The 25,060-nt window shown below is 54.0% G+C and overlaps 3 protein-coding genes across 3 annotated transcripts; 1 reads left to right on the top strand and 2 right to left on the bottom strand.

The window, feature by feature from the left end:
* Window positions 1–106: 106 nt before the first annotated feature.
* MRPL27 (mitochondrial ribosomal protein L27) lies at window positions 107–3,354 on the top strand. The gene is made up of 4 exons (XM_030962151.1): window positions 107–168; window positions 1,600–1,722; window positions 2,451–2,518; window positions 2,951–3,354. Exons 1-4 carry the CDS (start codon window positions 147–149, stop codon window positions 3,155–3,157), a joined length of 420 nt encoding a protein of 139 aa, XP_030818011.1. The 5' UTR covers window positions 107–146; the 3' UTR covers window positions 3,158–3,354.
* A 505-nt stretch (window positions 3,355–3,859) lies between these two features.
* On the bottom strand, window positions 3,860–9,714 carry LOC115911278. The gene is made up of 5 exons (XM_030962150.1): window positions 9,580–9,714; window positions 8,843–8,964; window positions 6,865–6,963; window positions 6,249–6,413; window positions 3,860–4,881 (listed from the first exon to the last, which is right to left on the bottom strand). The coding sequence occupies exons 1-5, from the start codon at window positions 9,665–9,667 to the stop codon at window positions 4,735–4,737; spliced, it is 621 nt and encodes a 206-aa protein (XP_030818010.1). The 5' UTR covers window positions 9,668–9,714; the 3' UTR covers window positions 3,860–4,734.
* A 557-nt stretch (window positions 9,715–10,271) lies between these two features.
* Window positions 10,272–22,958, bottom strand: XYLT2 (xylosyltransferase 2). The gene is made up of 11 exons (XM_030962213.1): window positions 22,795–22,958; window positions 17,471–17,942; window positions 16,835–17,010; window positions 16,320–16,522; window positions 15,832–15,912; window positions 15,465–15,681; window positions 14,885–15,061; window positions 13,785–14,047; window positions 13,486–13,681; window positions 12,764–13,097; window positions 10,272–12,397 (listed from the first exon to the last, which is right to left on the bottom strand). Exons 1-11 carry the CDS (start codon window positions 22,945–22,947, stop codon window positions 12,075–12,077), a joined length of 2,595 nt encoding a protein of 864 aa, XP_030818073.1. The 5' UTR covers window positions 22,948–22,958; the 3' UTR covers window positions 10,272–12,074.
* Between the last annotated feature and the right edge of the window lie 2,102 nt (window positions 22,959–25,060).

The following is a 25,060-nucleotide window of genomic DNA, read 5'->3' as shown; positions in this document are numbered from 1 at the left end:
CCGCTGGTTGGCCCGGAGGCGCGTGCAGTGGGCGGCGATTGGTCCGAACGCTTGCGAGAGCGCGCGCTCGGACCAATTGCCGCCCAGCGCGCGCGCGTGCGCGTCCCCTTCCCAGCGGGCGGAGGCGGGGAAGCAGCGCCATCAAGATGGCGGCGCTGGGACGGCTGCGTGAGTGAGGGCCCGTGTCAGCTCATTACCCTCTGCGGGGTGGGGAGCGGCGGTCTGGCCTTGGAGCGGGAGGGATGAGCTCGGGAGAAAGTGCCCCAGGGAGGTCACCTCGCGGGACGTCGCGCCCCCGGTGGGACGTCACCACCGATAGCGCGAGGCCGAGGCTTTCGCCTTTGCTTGGAGCTGAGGCGGAGCTGTGGTGACGGCGATGGGCGGGTTTGTGTATGTGAAACTGTAGCTATGCTTCGTCTTGTCTAATTTCCTGTAAATCGTCAAGTCTCGAAGGCTTTACTTAATGGGTCATGTCCTGAAATTAATGGGGTTTTGTACCCTTTCCTCAACAGTATTTCTTAGAATTATGGACAAGTTTGGTTTGGGAGGAACCTTAAAGGTCATCTTGTTCCAATTCCCTGCCATGGGCAGAAATGCCTTCCATTAGACCAGGTTGCAGTAAGCCCTATCCAGCCTGTGCTTGAGCACTTCCAGTGGTGGGACATTTCCAGCTCACTGAGTATCCGTGATGATTTAATTAGGTTAAACTAGTGGTTTTGCTCAGGTTAGGGAGACAAGATAACCACTGTTCTGCACTAACCTGCTGCTTAACGGGCTAAATAGAGGAATTCAGAAAAATTAGGTTTGTCTCCTACCTGCATAAGAGGTGGTACTGAAGAGATTTTTAAGATAATGATGCCTTGGGTTGGGGGGAAACTTAAAGATCACCCAGTTCCTACCCCCTGCCATGGGAAGGGACACCTTTCACTAGACCAGATTGCTCCAAGCCCTGTTCAGTCTTAAACACTTCCCTTAAACTGGGAGGATTAATGAAAAAAACTGTCCTCCAGACTCCCCTTTTGCCACTCCCAGGGCTCTGTATTCCTTCCTAGAGCCTCTAATCATAGAATTACAGAATCATTAAGGTTGGAAAAGACCTCCAACAAGTTCAACCTTTATACTCCTTCTGGATACTCCTCAGACTGTTTCTGGCTGGTCATAGATGTTTATATATTTTCCAGACTTGGAGTCTGCTCATTTGTAAGATTTCAGGATGTAACTGTATAAGTGAGTGCCATTTGGTCAAAGGGGAAACTGAAACAAATCACAACCCATCTTTTCTCAAAGCACTGTAAGAGCAATCCACAGCAACTAATGACACCTCTGCTGCATTTTACAAGATGAAACAGGAATCTGTACACATGATTTAACATGGTTGCTGAGAGTTTTATTCTTACCTGGGCAGCAGCAGCACTCGAGATGTGGCCTTTTTTCAAGGAACTTAGGCCATTTTGGTCTAATTTATCTTGGAAGTACTTTTTTGTTTCTCCCAGGGCTTTCCTTTGCCTTTAATTTTAAAGCCTGTCTTCCTTTACATCTGACAGAAGGAATTATGTATGATAGTTTTTCCAGCTGATGTTGTTCTTTCTCCTAACCTAGTTCTAACCACTCACCATCCAAGCCTGGTTGCTGTCAGATGGGCTTCTAAGAAAAGTGGGGGCAGCTCGAAAAACCTAGGTGGCCGCAGCCCAGGGAAACGCTATGGGTTCAAAAAAGTCGAAGGTAGGTCTCAGTATCTTATTTGCATTTCACTGGGTTCTTCACAGCTCCTCTCTCCGGATATGTGACAGTAGTTGAGTGTTTCAGGAAGAGGTGGGCAGGGCACTTTTCCAGGAGAAAGAAGGGGAGGATCAGTGAAACCTCATGATCAAGGGTTGTTGGTGGGAGGGCACGGTGAGTCAGCTCCCCCCACCAGGAGCCCACCGGCTGCCAGCCAAAATTGCCTACAGAAAATGTACTTTGGTTTTAACTTTGCCTATCCAGAGAGCCCAGGAGGAGGGAACACTGTGAGACACCTCATAACTGCACTGCACTTTCCCCCCACACTGAGTGGAAAAACGGAGCATTTCCAGTGTTTACAAAGGAGAGAATTACAAAGCTTAGCAGAAGCCAAAGTGCAGATTCTTGCAGTTGAGTGCTTAATAATTACTAGCTTTGCTGATGGAAACATATCAATGTAAATGTAGTAAAACAAATGCCTTCAGCAGCCAGAAAATGCCTTGAACCCTAGAAGCAATCTTTTCAGAGATTTGACTTTTTGCTGTGGTCCATCCATTGCCCTTTTATTTCCTGCTAACAGCATTTTTGTTCAGATGCTTTTAACATTTAAAGTAATTTTTCCTTAGAAAATGCCTACAAAAGCTGGGATTTGTAAGTCCCAGAATCATTTGTGTTCTGCCAGGGCTCTGGAAGCTCTTTCTCTGCAGCCTGACTGTGTCACTCTGTTGCAGGTGCATTTGTCCATGCAGGAAACATTTTGGCTACGCAGCGGTTGATCCGCTGGCATCCCGGCGCTCACGTAAGGCCTTTTCTCTCACTTTGGTTCTCAGAGAACAGCAGTCCCCCCCAGAGCCCCACACTCACTGCCTCTTCTCTTTCAGTCTCATTCTTAATGCTCATCCCTGTGTTCTGTGGTGTTAGTCACAGAGCCTGCTCAGAGCCTCACCTATGTTCATGGGACTCAGGGATGGTCTGCAAGTAATTGCTGTCCCAGAACACTTCTGTGACCTCACTGGGCACTTGTGCTTCAGGGTGGAATGGGTGTCTCATGTCTCATACTGAGCACCATTGCAAACTGGTTGCTGGAAACAAGTTGTGTGGTTTTATTTTAAAAAATAAAGCAACAGATGCTGTTGAAGCCAGGATATCAAACAAGGCAGACCAATGATCAGATCTGCTTTAGTTGTGGATGTCCAGCCTCTCCTTTCTAATGCTCCTCATCCTCTCCCAGGTGGGGATGGGCCGTAACAAGACACTATATGCCCTGGAGGATGGGATTGTGAGATACACCAAAGAGGTCTACGTGCCCCCACCCCGCAGCAGTGAGAGCAGGGATGTGATCTGTCAGCTGCCCAAAGGAGCAGTCCTTTATAAAACTTTTATCAGTGTTGTCCCTACCACAGAGGTAGGAAGCTTCAAACTCGTCAACATGCTGTGAACCTGCTGTGTCGTGTGGGCATGGATGGAAAGGACAGACCACTACAGCTATACTGGCATCTGAGGACAAGAGTGGCTCTGAAGATACCATTCTAGGATTTGGTTTTGTTCCTGAAGTGCTTGTGATCTGTGTTCAGGCACTGAGATCACCTACTGGCGTTTTTATGAGTGTTTAATAAATGCTGTGGGGCAGCTGAAGGTCTTGGCTGCTCATGGAATGTGTTACCATGGTCATGTAGTATCTAGAGAGCCTGGTCTGTTGTGCCATTGGATGAATTCCCTCTACAATCACTCTTGTGTCAGTACTTGTCCTGCTAATAATTCCCTCTATTTTTGCTCATTTTTAGTCATTACTGTTCTATTTGTACCTTAATTCACAACAGCACAGAACAGCTCCTTTTCCACATGCACCTATGATGTGTACCTGGAAGCTGGATTTTTCCCTCTAGCTCACTCACCTCAATGCTTAACTTAAATATCTGAGTGTGCCATTCACTGGCCATGTGAGGCAAGTTCAGGCCTAATTCTAACTCATTACTGAGTTCAGGGGGCCTGGCAAGATGCCCAAATCTGGACTAGTATTTGAAGCCTCAGCAGCTGGAGGTGTATGATAAAGCATTATCCAGGATACTCATCCTTTTATCTTTGTCATTACATGACATTTTTGAGCTTCTATTGCTCAAAATAAAGCAGCCCCAATGTGTTGTGCCCAAACTGATCTCATTTTATCTACAGGTTTGTAAACAATTTGAAACATTGACTCTGCAGTAGAAAACAAGTTATCAAAATCAGTAGTGTAAGGACACCGGTGTTGACATTATTTTGACAGTTCTGCTCTGCAGAAGACCAGGTGAACTGGGTCAGCCACATGTGTCCACCTGTGCTTCACATCTTCATGTAGACCTCCAGCTGTTCAGTCCTTGCATCTGTCCTTTCCCTGTCTGCAAATCCAGTCCCATGGTTCATCTTGGTGGTCTATATTTGGGTATAACCCATGGAACCTCTCCAGATCCATGTGTGGGCTCTGTACAGAACTGTTGTCAGTCACAGAGGCTGTTGGTGCCAGAGCATGCAGCAGTGCTGCAAACCACATCCCTTCTGCCACTCACAGGTGAGGATTTCCACCTGGCAGGTAATCCAGATACAGTAAAGCACTTGATAACCTAAGAAACAGGTGAAGCAGCACAATACCACCAGTACCTGAGGTCTGATCCTTTGTACAGCCAGCAGTGCTGCCTCACAGAGGTATGAAATACTGCTCCTGAGGAGCTCTGGCCTAGCAGACATTCCCCTTGGCTTTGCCCTGTGCAGCTCCAGCAGCTAGACCTTTGCCTTTGGTGTTTGCCAGAGTGAGCAGATGTCCCTGGTTCCTCTGCTCAGTGCAGTGGCCAGCAATGGCTCTGTGGTTGTTCTTGTGCTGCAAGAGGGATGTCACTGATGGCTGGGTTGGTCTTGCCTGTGTTTCAGCTGATTGTGGATCTGGGTGAAGGTTTGGCCATTCACTGTGGAGGAAAATGGTATCCCAGGCACTTCAGTTGCTGACAGCACAGGAAGCAGCAGTTCACTGAGGCCAAGGCCTTACACCGCAGTGTTCCGCTGAGTTTGGTAGCTGAGGGGGGCATGGAAAGGGTCTGGAACACCGTGTCTGTCCAAAGTCTCTGAGCTTATTCCTGTTCCTGAGAAAGCTGGAGGATGCCTCAGAGCATGCTCATAAGGAGGTGGCATCTGTTGAGGAGAGAGGAAGAGCATTACAGCGGATCAGAAAAACCATGAGATTATCCCACCTCTTCTCACAGAGCAGATGAAAATGCTCACAACTGCCACCAGCCTGAAATTAAACCCCCACAGTCCCCCAGCGCAGCCAGCTGTAGGCTGGGGAACACCTGGAGATGAGAACATCAGTCTGGAACATGGCACAAACCTACTGAGAGACACATTCTCGCCTCACACTCTCTGCCAGATTCCTGCTCTTCCCTTTCAAGGACTTGGCAGAAGGCCAGAACAAACTTGTTGAGAGAGGGCTGTCACTTGTTTTCCCTTGACTAAAGACAAATTACTGGGATTTACACAAGTACCTACAAACCAGGTGTTGTACCCAGGTTTTGGCAGCAAGTCTCACTGCATGAGAGAGGAACCTCCATGCGTTGTCACATTTCTTTTGGCAGAGCTGTGCTAGCTTTCTCTCCACAGGTGACAGGAAGTGGCATGACAATGTTGTGGGAAGAGCTTCCAGTGCTGTTTCTCAACTACTTGTCTTTGGAGCTTTACTCTCCTGTGCCCTCAATGCCCAGGTTTCATAGAATTACAGAATGGTTTGGGTTGCAAGGGACCTTAAAGATCATCCAGTTCCAACCCCTGTATGGGCAAGGACACCTTCCACCATATCAAGCTGGAATTTTTCAGGCATTAGAAATAGCTCCAAACACTGAGTGGCAAGGGCTATGGTACAGCTTTAAGAGCTCAAAATCCAGGTAAATCAGTGAACTTTTAATGCTTTACTCAGGGTTTCAGAAGTTTTTGTCCTGCTTTAGACAATGAGGTCTCTGAACAGGAGCATCTCAGGATGCTGCCACAGGACCTACTTGGCAGGATGCACTCACTTTTCCCTGTTACATTGTGGGAGTGCAAATCTTAAATATCGTAACAAGCAAGGCCTCCTGCTCATAAATAAGCCATAAACACTTCAAGGTAATACCAAGGTATGTCCCCAGAAGTGTCCTGCAGGGAGAAGAAAGCAAGAACCCATGAAAGCCTTAGAGATCCAACAATAACACTCCCAGCCTGGACTTGTGTGGAGCAGGTGACCTGAAGAGCCTGCCGTTTCTCCGTGGGGCTCTGCCCTGCCTCCTGGTACAGGCATTTCTGCAAATGCACTGGGGGAGGAGAGATGGATCATTAACCAGCACAGATGTACACCAAAGGAGCCTCCCAATACACTTTGTGCTTTCCCAGAGATAAAAGCTATCAGGAAGGCAATCACAGAGCACAGAGTCCTCAGCTACCACCAACTGTGAAGCAAGACACAGATATGAACCACAGTGGTGACTGCCATGGGCTTCTGCCAGCCCCCCACTCCAGGGAGGGGAGCTCACCTCCTGGGATGGCTCTGCCCACAGCCCAAACCTGTCGGCAATCATCTGATGGATTTCCCGCTGGCGATCTTTCTTCCGCACACTCTCGTAGCTGGGCAGGCGGGGCTGCTCCCAGGACGGGAGCTGGTATGTGCTGGGGGGTCCGACACAGAAGAGCTCGTCTCCCTAGAAATGTCCATTCCCAGAAAAGGGTCAGTGTGATGATGGCTCTCATCACTAGAAGTTTATGTCCTGGTGCAACCTTGAGTTAAGGGTTCAGGGTTCAAAGCTGTAGGTACTTGTAGGCTCCTTTCAACATCCAGAGACGATATCCACCCTCCCGGGGGCAATTACACCATGACCTGCACTGCAGGATCCCAAGCCCCCCAGGATCTACCACTGGCACTTCATGCACAAACCCCTCAGGGCACTGTGGTATCCTCTGAAATATTCCTTCCCTCCACATGCTGCCTACCCCGGGGTTTTTACATACTGGCAGCACTTCCCAACGTTGTGGGATAGCACCAGAAGATGGTGCCCAGCACCTTTTGCCCCAGGCAAACTCCATAACCAGAGTCTCTCTCCAAGCCCATGAGCACCATTCCCACCCAGCTCCCAGCAGGGACCCTGCCATCACCTGCATGTCCGGGTTCTCAGCAGTGCTCTCCAGCCGTGAGGCTCCACGCTGGGGTCCCACCAGCTGCTGGCTGCTGCTGAAGTAGGGCGGGGGGCGGTCCTGGAATGAGGAGGACATGAACAAAGCCAAAATCCCTCCCATCCTTCCCAGTAGAGAGCAGAGCTCAACCAGCTCTCATGGGACAGCAAGACCCTGGCAGAGGAAGAATTGCTCCCTCCTGCAGCTCTCAGTGCTGGCAGCAGCCCCTGCCTGTTCAGTGACACCAAGAGCTCCAGGACACATTCCCTGGCAGTGCAGGGTCTGCTCCAAGGGCTGGAGCCAGCTAGAGCAGAGCACAGCCAGAGGGACAGTCTGGGCCCCAGGGCACGGTTTCATTGAAAATCAGTGGAACCATCTCTTTTTGGGGTGCAACAAAAAACAACCCAACTATTCTGCTGGTGTAGATAAGAGCTCCATCACATGCTCAGGGTTACAAAATTTGTTAGCTCTTATCTACTGAGCTTGTCATTTCAGGATAATGCAGCAAGCAAATCTACAGGGCAATAGTTGTGCTGTTCCCAAGCTGTCTTGCTCCAGTTAAACTGGATTCTCTGTCAAGGTATTGAGCAAGAGCAGAAATCCTGTTCACAGAGAACAGCCCCTCGAGCCAGAGCCAGGACTTGAGCCATGGCTTTACCTTGCTCTCAGAAAACCCCATCTCTGCCAGCAGAAACCAGCCCAGAGACTCTCAGGGCAACCAGGGATGTGTAGGGAGGACTGTGAGGATTTACTGTTGGTCTTAATAAGCAAGGAGCTGTTTGTCTTTGCCCTACAGCACAACTACAGAAGCTGCAGGAAAACAGCACCCAACTGTTGGTTCAATAACTCATGAGCAAAACCAGTGCAACTATTCCTGCACAAAAGCTGCCTCACACACTACAACTGCTTCTCTTTTTCTGAAGGAAATACGTTATATGTTCCCTTTCCTTCCATAATTCTTTGCATCCATCCTTCCGCACAGTCCTTTGCTAAAGGCAAGATGCCTGCTTGAAGTTTCCACCTCAGAATCCAGGGAGCATGCCACACTGCCTCAGAGAGCAGCTCCACAGGGCAAGGGAGCACAGCAGCAGGGTCCGCTCCCAATGTGTGTGCCATGGGCGGGCAACAGGAGGGAAGAGAGGGAAAGGAGTGGAGACAATCAGACAAGGACACCATCAGTGCAGCCTATTTCCACTGTGATTTCTGGTGGAGACTTCTCAGCCTGTACTGGACTATTAGATTTGCCTTTCATAGCACTAGTCTCTCCACCCCTTGCTAGTGAGGCTGAATGTCCACTCTTCTCCCAGGGACTGCAAAGTGGTACCTGCAGCCCTTTCCTCAAAAGCCATTCCTTGTAGCTCTGGAGGCTGAGCTTTCCCCGGGCAGTCACTGCCACAAAAGCAACACTGGCTACACACGCTGCTCTTTTTCCATCAGCTTCCCTAGTTGAAAGCCAGCCCTAGGAAATTACAGATGCGAGCGAAAGGGCTTTGTGTCTCACTGCTTCTTCCCCAGGAGCCGCGCACAAGAGAGCCAGTTGTCAGGGATGCGGGTAGCTTTGTCTGCCTTTGCCCCCAGCTTCCAGCTCCCTTCCCTGCTGGGCCCCTTCCTATAAAGCACAGCCCGACCCCACACATGACTATGCAAGGGGAGGAGAACCTCCCTCCCAAGATGTGTGGAGAGCAGGGACGCCTTTTAGTGTTGGGCCTTGGAGATACAACCACAATGGCACAGCCAGGCAGGAGTGGGTGGGTGGATGGATGGATAGAGTGGGAGCAAGGAGATGGCAGAGCCCAGCTCTGCTTGGAGGACCCACATCCATCAACAATCCCAGCCAGGCTGCAGGACAGTAACCTGGCAGTGCATCCCCCACAGACCCAGCACAAGGCAACAGGAGCTCGAGGGACAGAGGGGGACTTGTGGGCAGGAGGAAGAGAGGAAGGACTCGGAGGACACTCACATACTGGCTGGGGGTCTGGAAAAGGCGGCAGGAGCAGAGGAATTGGCAGCACATGGGGTCCCGGTGGTACAAGAGCAGCAGCAGGATGAGGATCGCCACAATGAAGACGGAGGTGGACACCGCTGCCAAGAGACGGGAGAGGCGAGAGAGCCGGTGGTTCGACGGGCCGCGCGGGCCTCCTCCTGCCGCCCGCTCTCGCCCCGCGGCTGACGCTTGGAGAAGCCCCTGAGAAGCCGATTCCACCTGCTGCCCGTCTCAAGAGCGCTAAAGCCCCTTTCTCCCCACCATCTCTCTGCCTCCCAGACGGTGAACCACCTGCAGAGCTAGGAGGGTTTCACCCCATCCTGGACCGCGGCGGCAGGGACCGCTCCGCGGGGACCCGCACCGGCAACCACCGTCTCTCGGCCGGCGCTCTCGGCTCCCTCAGAACCACGGCCGGGCACCGGTTCGCCAGTGTTGCGGTCTCCCGGGAACCCGCGACTCCCCCCCGGCCCACCCGCGGATCCGCGGAGCCCACCCGCACCGCCAGCCCCCGCCGCCGCTCCGCTCCGGCCCCAGTCCCGCGAGACAGCGGGACCCGCCGGATTAGGACCGGCTGCTGCAGCGACCGCTCCCCCGCCCTTCCCCAGGTATCGCCTTATCGGCACAGCCCGGGAGGCACCGGCAGAGGCCGATCCCGCCCGGCGGCCGCCCCCGCTTCGCTCCCGGCACCGCCGTAGCCCCCGCCCGCCACTCACTGGCGGCGATGACGATGGCCAGGACGTTGTTGTCCATGCTGGCGCTGGCGGTCGCGATGTGGCCCGAGGCCTCCGCGGGCTGCGCCATCCCGACCCCGCCGCCGACAGCCCCTGCCCGCCGCCCGCGCTCCACAGCCCGCGAGGGGCGGGCCGGGGCGGGGCCTCGAGCGAGCGGGGCTCCCCTTCGGACTCGCGTCAGGGCCAGCCCGGCTCAGCCGCGGGTGCCCCGGCCTAGTGCCGCGGTTAGCAGAGTCCCGCGGTGCCGGCCGAGCCTCGGGTCACTGCCGGGATCAGCGCTGCCTCGCTCCTGCAGAGGGAAAGCTGGCCTGTGCCGCAGGAGGCTCCTGGCCCCGCAGGCAGCAGGAGGTGCCCGCTCATTAGCCGATTAACACCTTAATGAAGTGCCGTGTAAACGCTAAGTATCTGGGTACCTTCAGGGCACCCGCTGCCAGGGTGTAACCGGACTCAGCCCGTGGCTTCGGGTCACTCCCGAGCTCTCACTCTCCAGCCACAGGTTTTGAAAACCCCAAGCTTGATTTTGGGTTACACATCACCCATCTGAGGAAGGCGACCCTGCCCCAACACCGTCACAGCCCCTGTCCTCGTGCATAGGGGGGATTTACACTCTCACCGGGTACGGCCGAACTTCCCCCACCCATTCCGTAACACCACAAAAACCCGACACACCAAACTGTAGAGATAGAGATGTATTTGTGGTGATGTTGCATATTTAAGACAACTTTATATAATGGTTCTGACACAGAGTTTTGGCATCTTCCAGTGTGTGGCCCTTCTCCCCCCACATTCCTCCACTGCCCCAAAGCACCCCAGGCAGAAGTGGGCGCAGGACAGGGGGGGCTGAGTGCCAGCAGGTACCTGCCCTTACACATAGAGGTCTCAGTCCCCTCTGTTTTACAGTACACATCTTGCAACACCCACATCCTTAAATTTGTAGACTGGGCATCAGACCTGCTGGGCGGAGAGAGCTAGGACACGGGAGAAAAGTTAGGATGGCACAGATCCAAGGAGACAGCAAAACCCCACCAGCTCCTGAGACCCTGCTTTGAGCAGAGTTGGGCCAGATGGGCTCCAAATTGTCCCCAGCTGTGAAGTGTCTTCCCAGGATGAAACCAAACCCAGACTTCTCCAAGCAGCATCAGTCTTGGAGAGAAGAATGTTAGAGGCAGACCCCAAGGACATCCTGGGGGCACTGCAGGGAAGGGGGATGCTTCACTGCAACCCTTCCCAAGAGGAGGTGGTGCCTATTCCCTCTGGAGCAGTGGGAAGCAGAAACAGCGGAGGGAGGATGGGGCTGGCCAGACCTTGTCTCGCGGCTTTGCATTTTGCCCAGGGAAGCACAGCAGGTCCCAAAAGCTTCTGCTGACGTGGGAGAAAAGAAAATGTCAGGTCATGGAGCTGTGGCACAGGGCAGCCCTCCAGGCACGGCTCATCTGCAGCAGGACATCGGCCCTGTGGATGCTCTTTTGGCAGGGGATCAGGGCATCCTTTTGCTGAAGTGGAAACAGAAGTGGCAGGGTCTACAGCGCAGCTTGTTGGGCCTGAACCACACACTGAGCACTCCCCACTCACTGCCGCACAACATACCAGGGCTCCAGACATTTGGCATAGCTGGGCAGCTGCCCCACAATCTGGGGGCAACCCTGCCCAAAGGCCAACAGGTTACAGGTCCCCAGCAGCCCTTGGCAGGAAATGGGCAAACAGCAAAACAACAACAATAATAATAAAATAATAATAATAAAAAAGGATGTAAACGACCCAGTACCCTGTCCTGTAGCACCAGGACACCCAAGGGAACAAGGAATGTTACAGTCTCAGGGGAAATGGAGACACAGGGACTTCCCGGCCAATGCGGGGTCTCGTCTCTATTGCACTTCTGCATCATATATATTTCTATATATATATTTATAAAAATACAAACTAAAGGGCTGGGGTGGAAAGGATGAGATGTAAACCCTAAGCCAGCAGCAGTTCTGTGCACATGGCGGGTTTTGACTCATTCTGCTTCTGCCTATCCCCAGTCCCTCATCAGCCCACCAGGGCAGCAGTCAGCAACAAGGGCCCAACCTGCTAAGTTCTAGTCTGGGGCTGGGCAGGATGCTGAGCTGGTCAAGAGCCTGCCCACTCACCAGCCATCCCTCCCTCCCACATCACCCTTTCCTGAAGCTCCAAGGCCTGGAGTAACAAACACATAGCTTTTCCCACGTGCCTGCCATGCCCCCACAGGGATGGGCACTCCAGCACACTCTCCCTGGCCAGCAAAGGCTCATTCCTGCAGAGATGGGCAAGACGCACCTCATGCCTCTCTGCCCAAAATACCCCACAGGAGAAGGTTTTCCCCTGCCTGGAGGTTCCCATTTTCTCTTCCTTGAGTGACTACGGTGCAAATGGCACAGGGTGATGTGGTCCAGAGACACCCCCCAAATCAGAAACGGAGGATGCTCCCTGCTTCCAAGGCTGCCCTCTGGCTGTTCCTGCTACCTCAGCCGCCCGTCAGGTTTGACAGGCCCCAGTTCTGATTTGGGGTCTGGGGAGAGGGAGCTCCAGGAAGTTTTGCTGCAGGTCTCCAGGGAAGCACAGGCAGAGGGGCTGCTGACACAGACATTCGCTGCGGACCAGAAGGTGCCGATGGCAGCATCCGCCCAGTCCTCCAGCTCCTTGCCCGTCAGCCGTGCCTTGTGCACCGCATCCTCCTCTGCCGCCTCGGAGCGTGGCAGGTTCAGGATCCCGCCCAGGCCCTGGAAGTTCTGGTCCATGTACTCGTTGCGGGGGGGACCACCATGCAGCCAGTTGCTGTCGTCTGGGAAGGAAAGGGAGAGAAAAGAGACGGGATGAGCAGTGCAGCAACATTCTGGCACCCTGCAGGTCCTGCCCCCAACTGCAGTTGGGGCACAGCACCCCATTCCTTTGCAACCCCGGCTCCTGTCCAGCACAAGGAAAAGGACGCTGCCGCAGGAAGGATCTCACTGACGTGGGCCAATGGGCTCTCCACAGCTGCTAAGAGGATAGCTCAGTCTAAGGATTCACATGGGCAAGGGGCACCAGTGGAAAACTGGCTCCAGCCTGGTCATGAGCTGCAGCCCAGGGGCCAACACAGGGGGAAAGCACTTTGGACTGCCCACAGGGACACCCTCTCTTCCAGCCCCAAACTCCAGAGCATCCTCACCTTTCCTGAGAGGCTGCTTGCGGTTGAAGGTCTGAGGCACCACCAGGAACTGGTTCTCCCCCAGAGGCTCCCAGAACTGGAGGAGGCGGATGGTCCAGATGCCAGGGCGCAGGGGGTGGTTGAGGGGGGGCTTGTACTGGGTGAACTCTGCCTCAGCATCCACCGTGATGTCGTAGGAGGCGGCAATGACATAGGTGGGGTCAATCCAAACCACCGTGGCTGTCAGGTTGGGGCCCCGTGACCACTTCTGCATGGCCACCGGCTCATCAAAAGGCCCCATCAAGCCTCCAAAATTGCGGAACAGTCTTTCCTTGGGGTCCCATTCTGTGCCCACCTGGAGGGACAGGAAGCACAAGCAGTGGGACACTGAGCAAGGAGACACTATCAGCTGAGGTTCTGTGTTTCACCTCCCCAAAACAGACAACACATAAACCTTGGCATCCAAAGCAACGGACACTCCATGGATCATGCGCCAGCACTAATTCAGCTCTGCCAAGGCCTCCTGCAGCTGCAGGCACTGGATCTCACCTGCTCTGAAAGATCCCCTAAAGGCCTACTCACCAACAATCAGCTCCTCACAAACAAACCAAACTCCCAGATAAAGGTTTCTTTTCAGAAACAATAGCAGCTCTGTGTCCTTCTGTCCCCATTGCATGCAGGTAGGGCAGAGGAGGAATGGCAGCACAGTGTGGGAAAGCCAGGAAGAAAAGCGCCACATTTACCTCTAGGTTTTGCAAGCGGTTTGCCTGCCCTCCATGACCAGACAGCTTCAGAGCTCCTTGGGGCATCATCCACACCTCCAAGGATTCTGTCTGCCCAGTTGCCAAACTTTGCACTTCCTGCATCACCAGGTAACCCTGGAAATGGTCGTCATAGAAATATAAGTGCACACTGGAGGGGAAGCCTCGAGGCTCAAATCTGGAGAGATAGAGAGGTTGCATATCTGAGCATAAGCATACTTCCAGCACAAGATAAAGGCCTCCATTTGGAGCCTGGGTTGAGACCACAGAAAATACCCTACCTGCAGAGCTTGTCAGCCTTGGCTGCCGGGATGGATGAGGCTTTGTGGAGCCCCAGCCTGGAGAAGGCTGTATAGAAGGTGAGGGTGACATCAGTGAGACCGCTGAGCCCATCAACACGATCATAGACGTTTTCCCAGTAGGCCTTGAGGGCCGGGGTGTTGGTGGGGTAGCTGCCGTAGAGGTGCGTGTCCAGGATCTCCAGCACCTCCTGATTCACTGTCGACTCAAACTTGCGGGCAAAGAAGGTGGGTCTGGAGAGTTGCTGGAAGAGCACAGGCATTTCTAACAATGTTGGGGGCACCCACTCTGCCCTCCCATTCCAGCAGGATCCATCCTACCCACTTTGAAGGCAGGCTAAGGAGCAGCACAGCACAGCCAGCCTGATTGTGGGATCCTCTATGACAGGATCACTGGGAGCACACCAACAGTTACTGGGAATGCAGATGGGTCCCCATCTCTCCCACCACCTCCCCCTTTCTGTGCCCAGACCATGTGTCATCCAGCTCCTTTGCTGCAATCTTTACTCTGAAGAGCCCCCACCCACCAGAGCCACTGCTGAGCCCTCCATTAGCTCTGACCAAGTGGCACAGCCTGCAGGAACAGCGTCTTGGGCTCTGTAAGCCTGGAACTGCTGGAAAATCCTGCCACAACTGCTCTTTTCAGGGCTGGCTCTATCTCCCCCAATCCTCCTGTGTTCAGTCCACATCCCCACGCACTGAGAGCATGGGAGACATTTCTTCACAAGGCATTTTGACCTGCCAAAGAAACAGCACTCTGAATGGGTTTTACTAAAAAGGTATTTCCCTCAAGTGACACATTTGCAGGGAAAGAGCAGGAAAACAGGAGAGAAGGTCTAGGAATAGGAGCAATGCTGCAAACAGAACCCTGGCTGCAGGGCAGGACAGTCAGGATAATCCCACTGCCTGTTTACAGACACATCTACACTGAGCCCCACTGGGGAACCTGATCATGCTCCAGTCTCTTGCAGGGACATGCACAGCAGCCGTCACTGCAGCCTGGGGTGCCAGCAGGACAGCTCAGAGAGAAGAGGACAGGGAGGAGGGGAAAGAGCAGGAAGAGAAAGGAGGATCTTTTTCACCTGTAGCCGAAGGAAGTCCTGGGGTTTGAAGTCATTTGGGGAGCACCCGCACCAGTCGACTATGTGTTTATATTGGCACTTACAGCCCAGCTTCCGGTTCCAGTTGGTCACTCGGAGGTTGTTATCGACCAGTGTCTCACAGGCGTGGCTGTTCTCCAGGACCGTGTGGAAGAAGGACTGTGCAAGGCAGAAAAGGGGCAGGACACCCAGTGGGATAGAGGACAGCTGGTTAATGGAGATCCCCACCCATAGAGGAGAAGGGCAGACCTCAACTACTACTGAACAGAAACTTCCCCGTTCCCAGTAGAGGGCAACACTTAAGGGACCAGGCTTGCAACAGTCCTCATCTGGCTCAGAGGGTGACTGGACCTAAAGCTGGCTTGTATGTAAGCACGACCCCTGACCTATCTGCTCCTCTCTTCCCTCTTTCATACCTAAGTCTGGAAAAGGAGAGGCACAAAACTGCCTGAACAGAACCAGCAACACCCTTTGCAGGTACCCAGAGCAGGGATGAAGTGGGAAAGATATGTTAAGCACAGTGGGAAGAAAATCTGTCCTGTGGCCCACAGCCAGCACCCACCTCAGCTGGCAGGAGTGTGTAGGTGTAGAACTGGCGCAGCTGGGACACCAGCTGGTCCTCAGCATAGACCACATATTCCACAAAGCTGCGTGTCAGCGAGAACCAGTCGGAGCCCCCGTCCACCACGATGCCCTCGGGGATGTGGCGTTCGCCCAGTCGCCACATGTGGGAGTCACACTCGTGGAACAAGCGGTCCAGGCCCTGCTTCTTGATAAACCTGGGCATACGGATGAGGAATTAGGAGTGTCAACCACCTTGCAAAGTGCAGATGCAGAACATCCCCTCCCTGCCACAGCTGTTTCAGTTATTTTCTGAAATCCCTCGTTTTCTGTTCCTCCAGTTCAGCTCTGCCTCTAGCTGAGATTACCTGGCATTGTCTCGGCCATGTGACTTCAAGAAGTTCTTATCTCGGTATTTGGACAGGAACATCACCAGTTCATCATTGGTCCTGAGGTGGAAATCAGGAATCATTAATGCTCCCGGTGTGAAGCAGCCCAGTAAACACTCATTCTGCGAGAGCCATTAGACACAAGGAACACAAAACTGCTGACTCAAACCCTTGTTCCACCACTGGGCAGACATAGACACACAGCCTCTCTGCTGTCTCGTGCTTCACATGCATATTCTCCTGCAATACCCAGACACAGGAAAAAACAGCTTCGGAGGTACTTGCTGGGCTCCTCTGCATACATGCGTCCAGCCTGGCCCCAGAGCATCATCACCAGCATGTGGGTGCAATCTCCAACCCCATCTCTCTCAGCTCCCTGCTCCTCCGTGCCCCTCCCAAGGCTTCTGCAGCATCACACAGCCCCAACACCTCCAGCCTCCTCCTCTGCTCTAGAGTAAGGCACTCACCTCGTGGGGTAATCAGTGGCACTCAGGTTGATGAAGAAGTCCCAGGGCCACTCGGACAGTTCCAGCAGGTCCTTCATGCTACGCAGGTACATCTTCAGCAAGCTGGCACCTCCCCAGATGGTCACCATGCGCCAGGGTGTCACACGAATGTTGGGGTAGTGCCGGGCCAGCTCCACAGCCTCGCGATGGAGGTAGTTGGAGCGCTGCCAGGGAACATGGCTCACCCTCAGCAAGGAGCGCATCCTCCCAGGGCCCTGTTTTCCTTGCCACCAGCCCGGAGTCAGCCCTTGCAGCAGCCTCCACAAGAAGAGAAGCATCAAACAGGGCAGGGGGGATAGATCCTGCTTCCGTGGGGTTGCAGAAGTAGTGGCAGAGGGTCACAGCTCCACAGCAGTGAGGACTAACCCTATCCAGCCACTTTCCTCACTCACCACCACCCATGCCTCAGCTCTGCTCCCTCACCCAGGGACCAATGGAGCACTGTTAGCACCCACTCCCTCACCCCTGCTACACACCTTGTCAACATGGATGTAGAAGAAGTGCTGCTGGTGGTACACGGCCTTGATGAGCCGCTTCAGCTGGCGGATGGCCCTGCCATGCACCACCAGCATGTAGGCAATGCGCACAGGCTTGCTGGGGGGCCCCTGCTGCAGCCGGCTTTCGTCCCACTGGATCACAGGGCTGACCTTGCCTGCATGGGGAGGGAGAAGGGTGTCAGCCACCCCCATCCTTGGTATCTACTACCTGGAGCTCCTGAGCAAGGCAGCAGACAGCAGGGAAGCACTCAACCTCAGGCAAACCCCAAACTGACTGCAGTGCCAAGGCATGGCGGCACATGCAGCCCCTTGTGTTACACTGATGGGGGATTTTGGGAAAGGGGGTGCCCTCCCCTGGTGCTTCAAAACAGAAAATGCAGCTGGGCCTGGCTCTGACCCCTGCAGAACTGCAGACTGGGATGAACAGCCCAACTTAAAAAGGCTGGCACAACTTTGACTGGATTACAGAGGCAGAGGTAATCTGGGAATCAGTGACAGATTGAGACTGCTGTTTGCCAGGTGGGACAGCTTGGTGGCATAAGGAAGGTGGCCTACCAGCCTCCCTGGGATATTCCCGATTCCTAGGGTGACCAGGAGCACTCTAGCAGGACTCACCTGAGAGCTGGCAGTGGCGAGGCACGGACTGGGGCATGAGGCTGCCAGCCCGGTGCAGACACACCACGTTGGCGATCTCCTGTTGGCACTGTTTGCTGCTGGCCCGGGCAAGCGCCGACAGGGCGTCCTTGCCCGTGATTTCGCACTTGGGAGTGAAACTGTTCTCAGTGGGCTGGGGAGCCCCCTCCACGCTGCCCGTGTCACCCTGCTGGAAGATGGCCAGCTGGGCCTCCCCACGCAGCTCTGACAGGTTCCTGTGGCTGGAGGAATCCAGCATGGCCGGCAGCCTCCATCCTGGTTTGTGCCTGGCCGTGACGGCTCTCACCATCTTGGACACCATGGCCCCAGGGCTGTCCAGCCGGCCCCGCCACCGGCCATGCTTCCGGCTGGCACTGCTCCGGCGCCCGGCAGAGCTGTCCGAGTCTTTGGAGCCATCACTGCTCTCGGGAAACCCAGCCTTTTTCTGCCGCTCCTGTTGCAGGTTCATGCGGATGCAGAAGAGAGGACAGACAGCATTAACTCAGGCCTGTTTCTCCCTTGATCTGTCAGCGTCCTCCTCAGAGCATCCATTCCCAGTCCCCACAGAGCTCAATGCTGCAGCATGACAGATGCTCCAGGAGCAACCGCTGTGCAGCACAAGACATTACACAGCCCTTTCATCACCCAAAACCCCAGGCTAAGACCCAACAGCAGCCCCCTGCCTATGCCCCCATCATGAGGATAGCCACAGTCTCACCCTCTGTGGTTGGGCTGCAGACTAAATGGACACAGTGGGTTGTGTGTGCACCAGCCACCCTTGAAGGTCTGCCCACCTGCAGGGATATCCCTGATGCTGGAGATGAGCATTGGGCTGTACTTGCTGCTGATAGTCATTTCATTGTGAGATTATTGGACCAACTCTTCCCTGCCATGACCATGCTGTGAACCCAAGCCCAGCACAGCCAGAGTCACGGGCAGCCACAGCTGTGCTCTCTGGGCTGAAAGCACTGGACAGGAATAGACCAAGGCCCTGCCCATGCACCCCTCCCTAGACCCTGGCTCCCCATGCTGGGCTGGGGCAGGCACTGCCATCACCACCTTCCCTAGAAATCCAGGCACAAACCTCCTGTGGACCCCAGCAGATGTCTAAAGGGAGCACTTAATTACGCTTCGTGACCTCTGCCAGGCTGGCTGAACAGCAGAGACAGCCTTGTGGAGAGCAGGGAGCTGGGGAGTTTGGATGCCGCTCTCGGGGGAAAGAACATTCCCAGTGAGTGTACCCGTGATGTCGGGGCCATGCGCTCCAGCCCACTGCAGGCACTCCCGGATAACAGGCAGGCAGCTGCCTGCTCCAGCCCAGCCTCCCAGGGCTGTTTCACAGAACCCCAAACTCTGACTGCCCAGCAGCTGTGCCAGGTACCACGGGGAGCTGTAAGGATCAACCAGGGGTACTCCTGAGCAGCGGCAGCTCACAAGGATGGACAGATGCCTCACAAGGACAGCAGGACTGAACTAGCCCCTGGCACAAGACTCCCCTGAGGGTGTAGCTGCTGGGAAGGTCACAGCCAGGAGAAAGCACAGAGTGAAAAGGTTGGAAAGCATCTGGTGATCCACCCATTGCAGAGTTCCCAGACTACCCATGGTGTGCTGGCAAAGCCATGGCCAAACCACTGCTTAAATCCCAAAGAGTTGGTTCAGCAGCGATCAGCCAAGCCTGCCTCCACCCAGACAAGTGTCACAGGCAGCCTAAGACAAGCAGTGAACCCTTCGTTAGTCACCATGCAGGACCATCTGTTCCAGAGCTATAAACCTGTTTTCCCCACAGAGCATCACAGGAGAGGGCAGCTGGAAGGCCACAAAGTGAGGAGAGTATCTTCCATGCTCCTACAGGAAGAGACTTGCTGATCCCACTCACATCCTGCACTCCCCAACACACCTGCCTGTGGGGACACCCCCTATTCAATGTCCACCCATGGTTACAGTCCTGCTCCTCCCCCTGGAAGGAGCCCTGTTCCCAGCTCAGGAGCATGCCTGGCTGCCTCTCTCAGTAGGGAAGCTGTTAGAAGCATTGCCAGTGCTACCAGAGCTGCCAGCCAAGGAACTCAAGGGTTTCTAATTATTGCACCACAGCAGAGTGAACCCTCCACCCCAGCCTGGCAGGGAATGGCTCTGGTCACATTGTTCTGCTGTATTTGAGACCTGTGTGGGACAGTCAGTGAGGGTCCCCATCTCCTCCTTCTGACACACAGATGACTCCAGGCACCAGCCAGAGCTCACTTAGAATCACAGAATCATTTAAGTTAGAAAGACTCGCTAAGATCACCCAACTGTTAAACCCCTAAAAGCCACCACTAAAACATGTCCCCAAGTGCCACATCTACCCATCTTTTAGATACCTCCAGAATCTGTGACTCCACCATTTCCTCATCCAGCCTGTTCAAGGGCTTCACAGCCCTTTTGGTGACAGTTTTCACTAATATCCAACCTAAACCGCCCTGGTATAACTTGAGACCATTTCCTCTTGTCCTGTTGCTTTTTACCAGAGAGACTTGTCTTGTTCTGCCTCCTCCAATGTGACACTGCTACCCCAGAGTGAAACAGAGCCATAGGTTGTGTATCTACCTGCACCCCATCCCCTGCACGGGTCCCACTGTGCCACGGGGAGCAGTAGAGCTAACAGCACCTGGTTTCTGCAGGATTCCCTCTCTGGCTGTCTGACAGGTTTCTGCACATACCAGCACTCATCAGACAAAACCAGCACCAAAATGTTCCAAAGTCACCAGAGGAATCCCGAGTTAAAATGGCTGGAGTAAGTCCCCTGAAAACAAACTCTTTTGTCAGGAAAAGTAACTATCAAGGAATCTCTTCTCAAGAAGAAAAGACACTTCATAGGAAGCTTCTCTTGTGGTCACAGCACACAGAGGACACTAAAACTCACCAGCCCCAGAGAGGTGCTACCCCTTGCCGGGACAGACAAGCGGCTAAAACACTGCAGTGACAGATCCTCTTCTCCGCCCACAAGGAAACTTTGTGGTTTGAGTTTTACTGGTGCCAACTCCACCACCGACTAAGAGCTTCAGGAAGCTCATGTGCTCATCCAGGAGCTGTGGGTGTCACAATGACAGAGACAGGATCACTCTGGTCTCTCAGGCTCCCACTTATGTGGGGAGACACTCATGCTGACCACAGCAAGAGTGGGAATTTCCTCTCTCATCCATCAGTTTGGATAGGGATTGTGTTGTTTGATCCTGGTGGAACAAGATTAATCTGGTTTCCAGGAGGAAACACAGTGCTGATGGGCAGATGGACACAGATCCAAATACTCCTGGTCTGTACTCCATAAAGAATCTGCTTGGTAAACAGAGGGCGCCTTGCAGGACCCCAAAACAGGGCTTGGGAAGAGAACTGATGGATCCAAGAGGCACAGCCAGCTCCACAGCATGTCCAGGACTTGAGTGTCTCTCACTTTCTCCACAGCCCATTCATGCTGGGGATGAGCTGTGCTCATTAGTGGGAAGGAGCTATTTAGTATAGCAATTAAGAAATCCCAAACTTCCATGAATCCTTTCAGGCCTGCAAGGTCAGACTCTCCTGGGACTGTTCCTCTGGCTTTACCAGAAATGCCCTTAGGGAAATGGTGTCTCCTCTAGGTCTGGCCAAAATCAGACAGCAGGACGGCACAGAAACCAAGAACTTTGCATTTTATAAGAATTAAGGTTAAATGGACTTTTCCCAGCTTGCTAATGGGTTCAGGCTGTCGGTGAAGTTAAGGATGGTTCTTGTCTTCTCCAAAGAGGCTTGTCAATTCCCAGGACTGCTGGTGGTGAACCAACTCCTCTCCAGGAAAGGGGACCCATGGCCAAACCTGTTCAGCTGCCCAGCTCAGTTTTGGGATGAGACATCGGGAAACCAAGCACAGACCAAGGCAGAATGAGCCAACCCAGGAGGCTGGAGCAGGAGCAGAGAACAGCAGACAAACGGTGCAGGATGGTACAGAGGGAAGGAGAAGCCAGGATGGGTGAAGTAATTTGATCAAGGTTACAGAACAGGCAAAGGAGCAGTTGGGCACTCCTTGGTACCAGATCAGTCTGCTCTCATGCTTCCAGTGCCTCCAGATCACGATCCTCTCCTTGCCACATTCATTCCCTGGTTCTGTGCTGGTGATGGGCATATGGCAGCACATGAGGGTGCTCATGGCCATTTCCTGTGGCCCAGGAGGAGGCCTAAGGCTGGGAATTCAGCTGCTGAATGAGTGGTGTCACTCTAGAGATCTTCCCCACAGCAAGGGGCTGCCCGTTCCCCTTCTCACCTCTTTGCTCTCAAGGAAAGCCTCCTAGACCTGCTGACCACGGGATCACCCTCCACACCAGGGAGGCAATAGGAGGCTTCAGCCACTGGCCCACACAGACATAGCAGACCTGGACACAGTCTGGGCAGTTCCCAACAAATAAACAAATCCAAATTAACAACCCACAGGTAGGAGCTTGGTTTGAAGGTGGCAGCAATGTGTTTCATCAGCCTGGGTCCTCTTTGATACCTTCTCTGTGTCTGACCTTGGGCAAACTCCTTCACCAGACCATGCCTCAGTTTCCCCACACTCATAAGAAGTGATGCATTTGGCCTTAGCAGGATGTTCTGGTATAAAGACATCAGCAGCTCCTAAAGGTCCTTGTACTCTCCCACTTCAGAGGAATACCTCTCACCAGAACAGCTACACAGGAGCTGACACAAGCCTGCCAGCTCTCTGAACTCCATGTTTTTTGATTTGCATGTCCCTGACCCCAGTTCCCCACAACATTCCCCAAACCACAAGTGCAAGATCCCCATCAAGCCCCTCATACTCCTCACTTTATGCCAGACCCAAAACAAACCCCCTGGGCCACCAGCTCCCCTTCAGAGGTGCTGTGACCCTGCACCGCTGCAGCCAGAAGGCCCCAGGCAACCTCCCGCTGCCCACCCCACCGCCAACACCTTCAGCAGCCTGAGGCTGCAGGACCCCCCACCCCAGAAACCCCATCCTGGGTCTGGGCCTTGCCAACCCCACAGAGCCCACCCCCTTTGTCCCCGCCCCAGCTCCTGAGCAAGGGCACACTCGCTCCCCCAGGGCACTGTCCCTCCCCAGGGCTCCCCCACGAAACCCCCTCCCAGCACCCATCGCCCCCAGGCCCTCAGCCCACTACGAGCCCCTCGGGCCTCCTCGGTCTCCCGCGTCGTCCTCAGCCCCCTCACGGCCCCCTCAGCCCTTTTATCGCCCTCCTTCAGCACGGCCCACACTCCCTGCTCCACCGCCCCCACCACCGTCCCCCCGGCAGGCCCCGGCCGCCCCCCTCCCTCCCGCCGCACACCTCGGCCAGGCCCTCCTCATCGAGGCCGGCGGAGCTCCAGAGGACGAGCCCCTGGAGCAGGAGGATGGCGAGAGCCGTGGCGGCCGCCAGCCGGTAACGCCGCACCAGCTTCCGCGCCCGCCCGCCGGCCACCATCGCCCCGCCGGCCACCATGGCCCGCCGCGCCGCCGCCACAGCTGCGCATGCGCGGGCACGGAGGGGCGGGGCCAGGGCTGCGATGGGGCGGGGCATACGGCGGGGGCGGGGCCCGTAAGGGAATGTGAGCGTGTAAATGTGAGTGAATGAATGTGAGCTAATTAATGTGAGAGTGAGCTAATTAATGTGAGTAAATGTGAGTGTGAATGAATGTGTGAGCTAATTAACGTGAGTAAATGTGAGTGTGAATGAATGTGAGCTAATTAGTGTGTGAGCTAATTAATGTGAGTAAATGTGAGAGTGAATGAATGTGAGTGTGAGCTAATTAATGTGAGTAAATGTGAGAGTGAATGAATGTGAGTGTGTGCTAATTAATGTGCGAGCTAATTAATGTGAGTGTGAGCTAATTAATGTGAGTAAATGTGAGAATGAATGAATGAGTGTGAGCTAATTAACGTGAGGTGAATGAATGAGTGTGAGCGTGTTAGTAAACGAGTGAATGAATGTGTGTGTGTCAATGTGTGAATGTGAGTGTGCAAATGACTGTGTGAGTGTGTGAATGAATTTGAGTGTGAGCATGTAAGTGAATGTGTGAGTGTGAATGAATGTGTGTGTGAATGAATGGGAGACAATGTGAGTGTGAGTGAATATGAGTGACTGTGTGTGGGACTGTGAGTGATGTGAGTGTGCACTGGGGTGCACACATGGTTGTGTGTGGCCACCTGTGCACTGCTGTGTGTGCCTGTGCCACTGGTGCCAACCCCCTGCCATGGCAGGGACACCTTCCACTACCCCAGGTTCCTCCAAGCCCTGTCCAACCTGCCCTTGGACACTTCCAGGGATGGGGCAGCCACAGATTTTCTGGGCACTCTGTGCCAGGGCCTCCCCACCCTCCCAGGGAACAATTCCTTCTCAATACTCCATCTAACCCTGCCCTCTGACACTGTGAAGCCATTCCCCTTGTCCAGGCACTCTGGGCCCTTGTTCTAAGCCACCCTCCAGCTCTCTTGGGCCCCCTTTAGGCACTGAGGGGCCTTGAGGGGCTCTGAGGTCTCCTTGGAGCCTTCTCTTCTCCAGGCTGAACACCCCCAACTCTCTCAGCCTTTCCCCTGTGAAAGCTCCTGGGGGTGGAAGTATTTCAGCAGAAGAAATAGGAAGCAGTGGCTGGGTGGCGATAGGAGCTCCGGGGAGTTCCATGACCTCCTGTGAGCTTTGTGGGCAGATTCTGCTGATGAAGCCGAGGGAACACTGCAGCCTCAATGTCCCTGAGGGTTTTAAAAGGAAGAACTTTTGGTAACAGGGGCCTCCCCAGGCTGCAGAAGGGCTCTGAGCAGCCTGCTGAGCTCTAGGAGGATTTCCCCTTTGATAGGAGCAATTTAGCCCATGCCTCAAGAGCTGAGAGCAACAAGACTGCATCAGCATCTCTACAGCAGCAGGAAAAGGCTCCCTACCTAGGATTCTTTAGGCTGCAAAAGACCCCGAAGAACATCAAGATCATCCATTAACCCAGCACCACCAAGGCCACCACTAAGCCATATCCCCAAATGCTACATCTACCTGTCTTTAAACTCCTCCAGAGATTGTGACTCTACCATTTCCTTCACAGCCCTGGAAGAAACTTTCACTAATATCCAATCTAAACCTCCACTGGCACAACTTGTGGAGATGTTTCCCCTTGTGGCACCCTGTTTCCCCTTGTCCTGTTGCTTGTTACCTGAGTGAAGAGACCAACCCGCACCTGACTACAACCTCCTTTCAGGTATTTGTAGAGAGTGAGAAGCTCCCACTTCAGCCTCCTCCTGGTTGTGGTATAAATCAGCATCCCTGCCCTGAAACCAGAGGGGTTGCAAAAAGCTACAGTGCCCAAATTCTCATGGCAAGGGAGAATTCACCTCTTTGTGCAAAACCACTTGCATGCAACCATGTATGTGTAAGAGCTCAGGGTTTCTGCTCCCAGCCCACCACAAATGGACACCCATCCCTATGGCCTGTTTTCTGTGGGAGTGGATGGATAAATTGCCTGGCACTGGGCTGGAGAAGAGTGAACACTCAAGGGGGAGGGCACCAGCATGCTAGGGGCAAGACTACATGGACTGTTGCAGTGGGGAGTGATGCTGCAGTGGCTGGTGGT

Source organism: Camarhynchus parvulus, chromosome 18 (assembly GCF_901933205.1).
Source record: "Camarhynchus parvulus chromosome 18, STF_HiC, whole genome shotgun sequence".
Lineage (NCBI taxonomy): Eukaryota > Metazoa > Chordata > Aves > Passeriformes > Thraupidae > Camarhynchus > Camarhynchus parvulus.
The sequence above is the reverse complement of the archived record's forward strand: the minus strand, read 5'-3'. Positions and strand labels throughout refer to the sequence as shown.

Bases quoted from the DNA above. Each gene is read 5' to 3' on its own strand.
- MRPL27 (XM_030962151.1), top strand. From the start codon at position 147: ATGGCGGCGCTGGGACGGCTGC. The intron at 169-1,599 runs GTGAGTGAGGGC...CTCCTAACCTAG, and splicing joins GGCGGCGCTGGGACGGCTGC to TTCTAACCACTCACCATCCA. The intron at 2,519-2,950 runs GTAAGGCCTTTT...ATCCTCTCCCAG, and splicing joins GCTGGCATCCCGGCGCTCAC to GTGGGGATGGGCCGTAACAA.
- LOC115911278 (XM_030962150.1), bottom strand. From the start codon at position 9,667: ATGGCGCAGCCCGCGGAGGCCTCGGGCCACATCGCGACCGCCAGCGCC. The intron at 8,965-9,579 runs GTGAGTGGCGGG...GTCTCTTGGCAG, and splicing joins GGCCATCGTCATCGCCGCCA to CGGTGTCCACCTCCGTCTTC. The intron at 4,882-6,248 runs GTGAGCTCCCCT...TCTCCTCAACAG, and splicing joins GGGCAGAGCCATCCCAGGAG to ATGCCACCTCCTTATGAGCA.
- XYLT2 (XM_030962213.1), bottom strand. From the start codon at position 22,947: ATGGTGGCCGGCGGGGCGATGGTGGCCGGCGGGCGGGCGCGGAAGCTG. The intron at 15,913-16,319 runs GTGAGTGCCTTA...TTTCCACCTCAG, and splicing joins GCCACTGATTACCCCACGAG to GACCAATGATGAACTGGTGA. The intron at 14,048-14,884 runs GTGAAAAAGATC...GTGCTCTTCCAG, and splicing joins AGGACTTCCTTCGGCTACAG to CAACTCTCCAGACCCACCTT.